The sequence below is a fragment of the Aythya ferina genome (assembly GCF_964211825.1).
Source record: "Aythya ferina genome assembly, chromosome: 19".
In the NCBI taxonomy this organism is placed as follows: Eukaryota; Metazoa; Chordata; class Aves; order Anseriformes; family Anatidae; genus Aythya; species Aythya ferina.
In genome coordinates this window covers 10,843,945-10,856,678 of record NC_140309.1, presented here as the reverse complement: position 1 = coordinate 10,856,678, position 12,734 = coordinate 10,843,945, and the positions used below count along the sequence as shown (strand labels likewise).

Sequence of the window (12,734 nt, the reverse complement as noted above, 5' to 3'; positions counted from 1 at the left end):
GCACCTGCATTCTGCAGGGGATGCAAAAAAAAAAAAAAAAAAAAGCACATTCATGGAGTTTCAAGGACAGAAATAATCAAAAAGTAAAATAACAAGAGAAAGGTAAAAAATACTTTGTGAGACAGAATCTTAAGTACATAAAGAGAACTACAGAAGTATTACACTGCCCAAACACAGCCTATCAAGGGCAGGTTTGTAGTGCCATTCAGAACTGCACACACGTTATCGCTCTCATTAGCAAATACAAAGGCATTATGCTAATGTTCCTGAGGGTGAGCATACAAATCAGTTTGTTTTCTTTTAATCTATCTTTGACTAGGAAGAACAACAGACATGCCAGTTGTGCTTCATTCCTGAAATGATGCCACACTAAGAATATCCAAAAACCATGAGGAAGCTCACGTTGTCTTTATGGAAGAGTAACCCTGCAGAAACCTGTTTTGCTGGCAGGTGTGGTATTTACCTTTAGTAAGTAAGAACTGAAAAAGTAAGTTTTCTGACAAGGTAAAATATTCTCAAATGCCTACAGTAGAAGCTACTTGCACTCCACTTACTAAATTTGATAGTTTCTACAGTGCTACCTTTGCTGCATTATCAAGTTAATCTGACAAAATAAAGGTTATCCCAGAAAGCATCTTATTTGCATTTATGCAATTAAAATTATGTTGTCTTTTAAAAGACAAATTTTCAAATCATCACCTTCAAAATAATAACTGATAAATATTAACATAAGAAGTGCTACATTGATATAGCCAGGGTAAATCTAGCGTATTGATTTTACTTTTCCATGGAAGAGCCAAACATTTTAGAAAGTAAAACTGGTGAAGCAGGAAAGAACATCCTTCGCATTGAATAGACTTGCACAATTTAGGCTGAAGAGAAGTAAGAATATAACAAAAGAATATGACTCTCGGTAACAATAAATTGTAGCCTATTGAAATAGTTTCATTTACATAAAATACAGAAAGATTTACTGGATGCAAATGTTTAAGTCTGAAGTTGCAAAGCCAGCTGTTAGATAATTTGATTTCTCCAGAGTGATTTTTTGCACATAATCTCATAAATTGCTCTCCGAATACGCAGTGCGCCATACGTTCCTCGTTACATCTAAACTGCCAGGAATCTTTTGCCATTTAGGATATACACATACAATCATATTTGTTACTGAAGTTTAAATGAAGCGTGATAGAAGCAGACTGTACTTATCATCCTAATGTGTCTGCACTTACCCTACTACTGCATATGAAAAAGTGCCATCTTCCTCTAAAGAGGCTTATATTCAAGTATTTTAACTTCTCAAAGTATAAAATTATTTTGTTCCTAATACCTGGTCAAATCACATCAGGTGGTGTGAACTAGGCTTTCATTTAGTGGGTCAAGTTTTGAATAACTTAAGAAAAATTAAAAATTTATCTTATAAATACAACAGATTCCAAAACATCAGAACAGACTGGTTTTCTAGGCAACTAATTATTCATTTTTGCCAGTTAAACACGTGATTATTTGAGGTCACACAGGCATTATGCACCTGTGAAATTTAAGCAGATACTACCCACTTACTATTCTATTTTATCTCTCCTGCCATCATTTGTCCATTAAAATCACCAAAAAAAATCAGATCTGTAGAATTAATGATAGTGTTTTATAGTTCAATTCTCTAGCAGTTAGACAAGCGCAATGGGAGGAATGATAACGTCAAGTACGCATCAAACTGAAGTCTTTGTATAGTAAAGGAAGAACAGGTAAATAACAGGTTTTCAGCAAAAACTGTAAAAATGAGTTAATTTAAAACCAGCCACTACACTGCGATTGACAAGCCGCAATAACAACAATAAACACTAAAAAAAGCACCCTTCATTTTAATGCCATTTTCATGAAATAACTCCCTTCTTAAATACTACACAGGTAGCAAGCCATGAATATTCTTCTCTCATAGAAAAAAAAAGTAAGAACAGGTTTCCATTTCAGGCCTGATGTATTACAATTCGTCGTAACACCGGAATTAAGCAAAGATTTGAGTATATTTTATAAACAACCTAATTTTTACCTACCTAATGGCACAATCCTCTCTGGCTCACAGCAGTAGAAGCATACCATATTCCCAACATTTTAACTGCAACTTGCTTCGTTTCACTCCTCACCATGATACCCTCCAGGCAAAACCCCGTCCCCGGTCACCGCGGGCTCTCCATTGCCAGGGAGCCAGCTCAGGACCAGAGGCGGATGGGCTGAACCACGACCAGGGTTTCTGCCTAACCACAGCCCTGGGGCACTTGCAAACGAACGCATCGAAGGTTCTGGGAGCTGGGCACAGAGCTGCTTTGCAGGACATAAAATAACCTGGGAACTAAGAGGATCAGAAAGTGGCAAGCTGCAGATTAAGTGACACTGAGGCTTCTTCTTACTGGCCTACTGTGCTGGAATACTTCCATCTTTTTCATTTCTTTAAGTTAAAAAGAAAGGAATACATTTACACCCAGACAGGCTCTCAGGATGGGCAAAGTTAAACGATTGCTTGATTTTTCTTTCTTTTTACAGACTTGACCCTACCACAAAGCTCTACAGGTTTCTAAACCTGAGAGAAGAGGTTCCTTCCACAACGTTCAGTTTCAGCTTCATACTGTTTCATCAACTCACTCCTGCATTTCAACCATGACATCTGGTTATCCAGGGCGTCTCTCATTTATTACGACAAATTAGCAATAACTATGTTCTAAAATATAATTATTATACTGATTAAACACTGTCTTGCTGAACCTCAGGAGGAGCTGTCAGAAAAGCAGGAAGATTTTGACAATTTTTTTCCTGATGACAGAAGATAGTCACTTCAAAGGAGAATTAGGATGCTATTTAGTAAGAACTAAGTGACACAAGAATGGGGTAATGGAGAAGCACAAATTACATGGCCTGTCAGTTTGAAACCAGCAACCTCTCACAAGTGGGAGCATTCCCCCTATGGATCAGGACAGAAAACCCGAGTATGTAAGCCCATTAAGTGACAATGAGGAACACCAAAAAGACCCAGCTGTAGAGAAGTTCACCACCACCTGTGTTTCACCTGAAGAACTGTGTCCAGCCAAGCGAAGGAAACCAGCAGGATCTCACCCTTCGGTGAGATCCTCTTCCTCTTCCTCTGCATCCATCAGCTAAACTAAGCAACAGAAAGCTCTGCTTTGCACCTAGTTGGGACTCAGATCTGCTCTGATACTTAAAAGAGTACAAACCTGCAGGGTAGGCACCAAAATGACATCTTCCAGCTGCCAAGAGCTCTTGTATTATTGAATTACTGTATTTGAACTTGAGAGTACCAGAGGAGATTAGGCGTTTAATTTGTAATTACTAAGGACAAATAATGATTTGCTGGAAATATTCTCCTGCAGAGAAATTCAGTGTTAGTAGTAGTCCTTGACAGGATTATCTCTGACTTCCACGTTCCACTACACTGCTGTTCAGTATGATGACTAAACAGATAAAAAACAAAAGTACCCAATCGGACCAGAAAACTGAGAAAATCCAGACTAGTGTTACTGGTCACTGCTTGGATGGAGGAGAGACACATATCCTTTTAACTACTTTTTGGGAACACACGTCCAAGAGAAACTGACGTTATTCTGGTAGCTTTCAAATAAAATGACTCCTATTTATGATTTAAGCGAAATGGAACAAAATTTGATTAAAAGCAGCGAGCACATGCAACTTCCTGTAACTTCAAAGTTTAATTTCTAATTATGTATTGAGAAATAATAATTGAAGTCATCTGCATTGCGAAACAAATGTTATTTACAACTGAAAAATTAGAATTCCTTTGTTTTGCTGATAGCTCGGCTCATTAAACAAACATAAATGGAGTCACTGGTGCCTTGCAATAAAACGTTCGCTGTCTCTCCTACATCAACGCTAATAACTTTCACTATTTTCATCACCACAATTTTTCACGTCTCTGACATATTATTTAAGATGTTTAATGGAAAGCACGATGAGAGGAGGTAAGGCTTGAAAAGGGTCTGAAGCTTGAGCAAAGCCCTGCTCCAGGAGAGGGCGTGCTGCGACCTGGCCACAGTCCTGCAGCCAGGGGATGGATCTGTGCATGCCCTGGGAGGGGAGCTCTACTCAGCAGATTTCATTTGACAGTAGAAGAAATTCTAAAAACTCTCACTCTTTCACTATATTCTGCTAGCAGCATTTTCCTGGGTTTACTAAACATTATTTCAGTTCCATTTTCTCCCAAAAGGTAACTATTATCCTAGTTAAATGTACTAAAACCAAGCCTCACTTTAGAGAAAAGGAGCTGTCATAACAGCTCGTGCTGCTTCGTACATGCAGCTACGGTAAAATTACTTTCTTACTCTTTAGATTGACTTGACTAGGCTGTAAATATCAGACTTAAAGCAAACCAGCAAGGCCCCAAGCATTCATATTTCACTGCAATTACTTCCAAGTGACCAAGCACTCTGATTTTCCTTACTTTTTGCATTTATTGTATAAGATTCCTCTACCGCCTCAAATCACAAGGGAAATCATCAGACACATCATAAAAAGAAGCATTTGTCCAGACGTGGGGGAGGCTGGTTAGTTCACCAGTTTGTCTTCTTCCTACCTAAAATTGCTGTCGGTTTTCCACATCTGTCCTTTGAAAGGTATCAAGCTGCATACATTCTAACACAGTACTGAATACATTGTGCTTTTTTGTTTGTTTGTTTGTTTTTTCCTTTTTTATTGTAACAATATTTAGCTGGAAGATAACAAAAGTACAATAAAGTTTAATTTTATCTAGTGGTCCAAACACACCCCAGAACATAAGCTTTCCAAATGTGGCTCAGTATACCAAACCTGCAGATACCATACTGTTTGAAACATTTTACTGACGCAAAGATAAATGTAAGCTACATGAGTTTCCTGCATAAAATGAAAAGCTTTCTGACGTGTACCTGAAGATTCAATGATCACTTCAAACATTCTCAAATATTTAATTTTATTTCAGCATTTTAATGCCAACAATGGCTTAAGTTTTCATTTATCCCCACCTTCTTGACTGCTTATGAAAGTAAGCTGCTGGCAAAGAAACACAAACACTATCGGCTGCCAGAATAGACTGAATTTCTCCATAGTCTAGTCTAATATTATAGCAACACTTTTTTTTTTTTTTCCCCAGAACACAAGTGTTGTTGTTTTTGTTTGTTTGTTTGTTTTTTCCTTTGATGGTGATGTTGTTTGGTTGTGTTTTTTTTTTCTCCTGAATACATAGTTTGTGTTGAATCACCCAGCAGAGACCTGAAATTCTGCGAACACTGTTCATGAGGCTTTAAAACTCTGCGAACTTCTCCAAGAGAACACGTAGCTATACAAATAGCACGTGTAGAGGAGCAACCACGCATGCATGCTTCCCAGAAAGGAGACTAAACACTTCCTCTTGTAACATGATTTACAAAATCAGATGCTGCAATACACAGGAGTGTTATGAAATTATTCTTAACTAACTTAAGAGATTAAAACCAAATACATGAGCATTACTTGAATTTCTAAACCTTAAAATTCAAGGAATTACAAAAATACTCCTTTCAGAGCAGCAGTGAGCTGGTTTCAAGGTTGCCATTCTCAGCAATGACGCTGACAGTGTTGAGGGAGGGTCGCTGAGTCTACTAAAAAAATTAAACAGAGCAAGCCAGTTGCTTCATGAAGGAGGTGATTCATGTAAGAGCAATTAAGCAAGATTCGAGGCTGTACAGTTGAAGACATCAAAGAGGTAAGTGGAAGTTAGAGGTGACGAGTCATTACATGGAAGATAGAGACTACTGTTTCTGCCGAAAGCGTGCTCAGACAATAATTAGATGGCTGAAATGCTAACAGAGTCACCGTGATTAGTGGAAGGTCCCTGCAATCACAAAAGCTCAAATGTAAACGGAAGCACCTGAGACAATTTCATCTGACAGAGACTGACCAAATAATTGGGATTCTGTCAAGACAAGGGTCGAAAAGTTTGCAATAAAAAAGTGAAAATACTCTCTATGAAATTAAAAGAAAAAAAAAATCAAAATTACTACAGCAGAAACAAATGTAACATGGAGCCACCCAAACAATTATTTTCTAAGAATCAGATTTATTTATTTATTTTTACTACAAACCTCAGTTTCAGTATAAATAAACTTTCTGTGAAAAGCTTAGTAAAAATTGTACAGAAAAACATTCAATTTCATGTGAAATAAAATCTAAGCAAGCTCCAAGGTAAAATTCAGAGGCACAGGGTAAAGCTCTCTTTGAATACCAAGGGTAAGGCAGACTTGACAAGGCTGGAAGTGTGGCGAGTCTCAGTTTGATACACATTGAGAGATTTTTCTGATGGCTGAAACCTGTAGAATTCAAGAATGTGTTTTCTTTCTTTCTTTCTTTCTTTCTTTCTTTCTTTCTTTCTTTCTTTCTTTCCTCCTTTTTCCTTTAAGCAAACCTCTTTCTCTAACCCTGTCTGTTAGACCTTGGCATGGTTTTCTGAAACCTCCATGTCTACTGCAATCTCTCCTGTAACCCTAATAAATTACTAGCCTATAAACTTCTAATTTAATCATGCATTTTCATTTCAGATGTTCTAAACAGAAATTCAATCCGTATTTAAAAACAAAAGAAAACTATAAAAATTATACATAATTTTAAAGTAATCCACCTATTGAAGGGAGAAAATGCCATGCTCACATCAACAGAAAAATCTATGTGTGCATAAAGTACACGCAGATTGTTTGAATCACTGACATCTCAACAGCAAAGACCCTTCTCCTAAGGGACACCGAGTCCCTCAGATGCTTTCCTGTAATGTATGCTCACATTACACTTGCACATCAAGTATAATTTGTCAGCTCTTTGTTTTTACATTTAATCTACAAAACAGCTGCTCCTCCTTTCGCAATAATATAGACATAAGGAAGCATTTGTTCTTGGGAGATCGTTCCTACATGCAAATCCTGAGGAGGCTTCTCTTTAGTTAATTTAGTTCCCTGACTACATCACATGCCAGGAATATTACTTATTTGACTGTAGAAAACAACCTAAGATGTAACACTTAGTTTTGAAACAAGCATTGTTATCAAAACCATCTCAATAGTTTTATGATCCACTACACCAGAAAAAGCAAATACAAAACCTGTATTACCATCAAGTCTCTTTAGATTAACATATTTGTCAGAGAAGACATTTTGCTTTTTTTATTTTTTTTAATTTGCCTGGTAGTCAACGTCTACTATAAGAAATGCTGTAATCTCAATGCTGTTCTCTCAAAATAATGCCCCACTGTGTCCTTGTACATAACAATGTTTTACTTGTCACAGCACAAAAAGCAGAGAACAAATTAGCATGGAGAAGAAATGTATCTCGCTGAACAGAACTGCATGCATCTAATCAGAGCAGTAAGATTTAATGAACAACTGCAGCAAGGCAACAGTTTAAGTTTGTGAATTCTGAAATAGTTTTATGAAACGCACATAATAAGAAGCATCTTTTACTTACAGTGTGTGACTCCAGCCAGTGTTTGATAGAAGGTAGGAGTATCACTATCATCAGTGAGTGTCACATACACACCTCCAGACAGCAGCCAACGGGAAAATGTGAAAGCATCTTTGTTGTGCAATAGCCAAACCCTGAACTTCTCATAGTTTACCTTTTCACCCTATTAGAAAATAAGAAAACATGACTGGTTTTCTCTCCTTTCTCAGTATCCGTAAACAGGAACCATCTAGCTGCAAGAACAAGAATTAGGACAATCTCCTATAAAAACAAGTACTGAAATAATTTTTTGGAGCCATGCCTGTTTTTCTATTTCATTCTGAAATACAGCACAAGGAGGGAAATTAGACTCCTCAGCTCTCTGCATTTCAACCTCCTACTCAACGTGGCCTTTGGAAAGGCATTTACTCTGAACCTCAGGTTATGGGGATTAGAAGAAAAATGGTTTCTTACAACTCAGAACAACAGGGGTTATTTTTATGAATTTGAAGTTGTTATGACAGATAAAAGCTCTTTCGTGCTGACTAACAGGTGCTATAAAATCATAAGCATTGTGTTACATCTGTGCAAGCACACAAACACCTAGCATAATTAGATTTGTGAATAACTAACAGTATGAGAAATCACTGCGGCAGCATAAGAAAATATGCTGCTGGTGACCAAAGAACACCTTGCAGCATGCAGGTAAACATGACATTCACAGCATCTCCTAACTCAGGTTTCTCTTGCTGGATGTCTCATGGAACTGCCTCTTCAGGAATATGTAAAAGCTACGGATTCACAGAGTTTAACTGCTGAAGAGGCTGTTTAAACCATTTAGCTGAATGGTTTTCAAGCTGTGGGTATGAAGCCATAGGGATCAGCAGACTTATTTCTTCACTGCCTAGAAAACTAACTACAATAAATGCAAACCTATTATCAGTAGACAAACTCATTATATGGAGGCCCTAATCTCCATGGTAAATAAACAGAGGTCTGGAAACTGGAAGAGGTTTCAAGCCATTGACTAGTTAAACTTCCCTAATATCACAGGCCATTAAGCTTCACTGAATTACACCTCTACAGCATCCAACAATTTGCACCAGGGCGTGGACTATCCGCAAACGCCAATTGAAGAAAAATGTTAATCACCATTGCTGCTAAATCATTTGCTTCGTATTCCAGTTGTAATGGATTATTTTGGATTCCAGATAGCGGCTCTTTTTATGCCTCTCTTCCCCACATTAGTGTTAGATTTTTCTCCTATAAACGCATGCAGATATCGTGATCAAATCGCCTTCTGACTCTCCTTTTACTAATAAACAGGGGGAAAAATGTGCTTGTTGCTAGCTTTACAGCCCTGCATCGCTTTGGGGAATTTTACCTGCACTTCCCTGTATAACAAATCTAGTACAAAAGTCAACCTAAGCATGTCAGAAATAAATGGAACTATCACAGAAGACTGAAAAAAATTGTAAGGAGTGAAGAGTGGCAATCTTTGTTGGTAATTCATAGAGGAGAAAGATTCTCTAACCTTAACACAGAAGAAAGGTACAACTTAGGAACATATTTCATTTGCTTCTCTGCTGGAAAACCTGAGTGCTGTGCTACTCAACCGCCTTGAACTGAACTGAACTTGATAGCAGAATAGACAGCAAATTTATCCGCAGGATTTAGAGGAGGGGAACAAAGAAATACCCCAACACTTACAGGCACTGTCATAGACTTCCACATGACAATGATTCAAGGAAGTCAGGATGCTACATTGCTATTCCATCATCTGTTTAATCAGTACATATCCACAGGACTGACCGACAGCAGGGATCCTAACCTTCCTCCTACAGGCACCAAGCCTTTTCTTTTGCAACAGCAGTCGCAGTAGCTACAGAAAAAGGGGTTACTTCTCAGCCAGATCAGTTTCTCAATCCACCTCATCAAGGCAGCATAAAATTACCTGAGCCAGCACAAGGGTAGGGGGATGAACAACTGCCAGGAAAAGGGTAAGTCAACAACTTGGATTTTGCAGGATTTAGCTGATTACGGAACCACTTGCTTAAGCAAAAGCAGATTTGCTGTCAAACAGAGGAGGAAAATGCAGCCCACAACATGGTGATTTTTTGTTTTGTTTTTCAAATTTCTTTAGCAGTTTGAATCAGACTGAAGATCATTTTCTTTCTACCTCTTCCACTCTACTTTCCTACTACTTTTTTTTCCACTGCTGTCTGTAAATGGAGCAAGAGCTGTGCCATGTTTCACCAAGACTCCTGTGTCGTTCTAATTGATTAGAGCAACAAGACACGGGAGAGGAAAAAGCTTTGGAAAAAACGCATTTGAGGCATGTAAGGTTTACAGCTGAGCCATCATGGAACTCAACAACTAGAGCAATGCAGATATCACTGAATTTCTTTCCTTTTTTTTTTTTTTTTTTCCAAAAGCAAGGATGAGGAAAACATAGATATGCTTCAAAGCTCTTATTTTTAGATGAGCACATGCAGTAATTCTGAAGGGAAGAATGAAAGTACCTATAAACATCATCCTGGAAAGCATAAACTCATCTGCCATACGGCAGGAAGGCAGACCCACAGCAGGAACATTAAACTTTCTCGCTCTTCAGCAATGACCTAGTATGATTAACAGGCCAGTAAATCCTGCTGAGTGGGTTATTACACTATTTTCCTTTTAAAAGAAAATCGATATAGAGCATTTTCTTGAACAGGAAAACGGTATCAAGCCAGATGGATACTTCTTTCCCTGCAAGATCTTCATAAAGTATTTCTAGATTTCTTGGACAGTATGCAATTAACTTTTAGGGTATAATTCATCACACCATATTGATGGGGAATTATAAGTAGGAAATATCGAAGTGGTCAGCTCCAGAAACTGGACCGCAGTATACATATGATTTATGATCCCAGGCAAGAACGAATGTAATTGTTGCCCACAAAGCCAACATGACACCACTGCCAGATTAAGAGGGTTTGCCTCTGCCAATGCTGGTAACAAGCACACCAAAGTTATCGCAAACACAGTACAAGAATTTGTAAGGAAATTAAGTAATCTGAAATCCACAAATAAAGCTTCTCCTCAACCAGTTTTTCAGCAGAACGTATAATGACAACTAGATTTTGCTGGTCAATAACTAAAAGGAAACAACCAAATCAAACAAACCTGACAGTTCAGTAGGATGACTAGGGCCTAGGAAGTATCTGTGAATATCTATAAGTAACAACAGCCTGTTTTAGGGGAGGACTTGAACAAGCTTCAAAAAGATTACATCTCTCAAACAACCTAATGCATAAATAAATGGTGTAGCTCCTGGCAGGCACAGTGAGACAGCGGTAATATTCTAATACTATTATTTTAAGCAACCACTGCTGGTAGGCCTTTCTTTTTTTTTTTTTTTTTTCTTTTTTTCTTTTTTTAAATCCAAGGGGCAGATTTTTTTTCCTCTCTCAGATCAGTGTTCTAGATTTCTTTCCCAACTGCAACAAAATATCCACACTAATCAATGAAATTCCACTGGCAATATTCATACTTAAATTTACTTGATTACATGACTACCTTTTGGAAATGGTATCTTTCAAACTAGCACAGCAAGTAAAATAGCATGGAGAATGCCTGCACATACCAAACTGCTACTTACATCAATGCAAATCACATGTAATATTATAAGATTAAAAAAAACATTATGAACCTTTCCTCTCTTTAACCAATGTTAATTTATTGCCACACATCCACATGAATTTATACAGCAGAAGAAAAACTGCCTAATGTAATATTCACTTTTTTTTGTGAAGATAAAACTTGTACAAAATGTACCTCAGAAAAACATTTCTTGAGAGATTCTGGCACTTTTCCATCAACCACCTGCAGCATCTTCTCCATCTCTTCACGAACAACATAACTCCCAGATTCATTAGAGAAGAGACTGAAAATGTCTGAGGAAGAAGAAAAATATTTAAACAACTACCGTAGTTACATTTTTCCAAATACTAGGTTTAAAACTGGCTAAGAATGCCAAAAGCAGTGCAATAATTTGATTCAATCACAGTATAGCTTAATAGGGTTTAGATCAAGAAATATTTTCTTTCACCACTGCCCACTAATCAAAAAAAAATAAATACTATCAAGTCAGATTAACAAGAAAGACAAAACAACAGAAGTCAGTAGGCAGATGCTTTAGTTTGTTTTGAAAAATACCAGCACTGTCCTCCTTTCTCTGCCTACATACAGTACTCAGCAGTCTTTCTGTAGGATCCTAACATCCACAAACATGAGAATTTATCAAATATTTCACTTTGTTAGGTATAGAAAACTGAAATATATTGAATTTCAAAATATGCAGCTAAAAATGTCTAAAAATATACTATCTTTATTGGCAAATGTATTCCCACTTACATACAACAACGGTGACTTAATACAGCATGATTTATGGTTCCTTTACAGAAGTGTATTCTACATGCATGATACTGTTATTACTTTTTAAAGTTGTATTACTTACATTTTGCTTTCTCTTCTTCTCTGCCTCTTGTAAGTAGAACTAATCCAACTATCAAGTTATTGAAGTGCAGCCCTTTGGACATTCCTCCAAACGAACAGTAGATAACCTGAGAGAATAAACCAGAAGTAAACCAAAACATTAAGAGCAGGAACAGAGACATCACAACTAACAGCAACAAGTTACACCAGGGCCCTAAAAATACTGTGTACATTTTAAATACTATTTTCCTTGCTTGCTACTGAATTACTTACTAAGTAAACAAGATTACAAACAGGATGTATACATGTAATTATGTTCTGGCTTCTTCATTTTTCTCCAGTAAAGCCTTGAGACTATTCGTTATACGGCAGCTTAGCCAAAGAGCCCCAGCAGAGTTCAGAGGTCAGTGGGGCTTCCACGTTACTGCAGGCAGACTCACTATTTTGTGAATTACCCAACAGAGCAGAGCCAATCATTAGCAAACCACTGGATGAAACCCACAGGTCGTAACGGCTGCTACATCTGCATCCCTTCCCTGCCTTTTGGTTGGTTTTAAATACATGAACCACAACCAAACATCTCTAAACAGCAAAAGCAACATCATTTTTAACTTTTTTTTTTTTTCTGACTTCCTAACCTCTATTAAAAAAAAAAAATCTTTGAAAATACAAGAGTTTGCACAATTCATTTTAACCTTTTAAATTTAACCAGTTTAACCAAGACTAAAAAAGAGCCCATGACCCTTTGGGACACACAGACCAAAATCCACCAGTCTAAAGAACGAATA

The 12,734-nt window shown here is 37.4% G+C and overlaps 1 protein-coding gene across 4 annotated transcripts in view; it reads right to left on the bottom strand.

Moving 5' to 3' along the window:
* USP32 (ubiquitin specific peptidase 32) overlaps positions 1 to 12,734 on the bottom strand; it is a 76,464-nt gene that overhangs the window by 37,609 nt on the left and 26,121 nt on the right. For all 4 annotated transcript variants that reach the window (XM_084493585.1, XM_084493586.1, XM_084493587.1 and 1 more), the window contains exons 3-5: positions 11,969 to 12,074; positions 11,287 to 11,405; positions 7,492 to 7,651 (exon numbers count right to left, since the gene is read on the bottom strand). In XM_084493585.1, the coding sequence (XP_084349711.1) occupies positions 7,492 to 7,651; positions 11,287 to 11,405; positions 11,969 to 12,074 (385 nt within the window). The remainder of the gene's footprint in view (positions 1 to 7,491; positions 7,652 to 11,286; positions 11,406 to 11,968; positions 12,075 to 12,734) is intronic.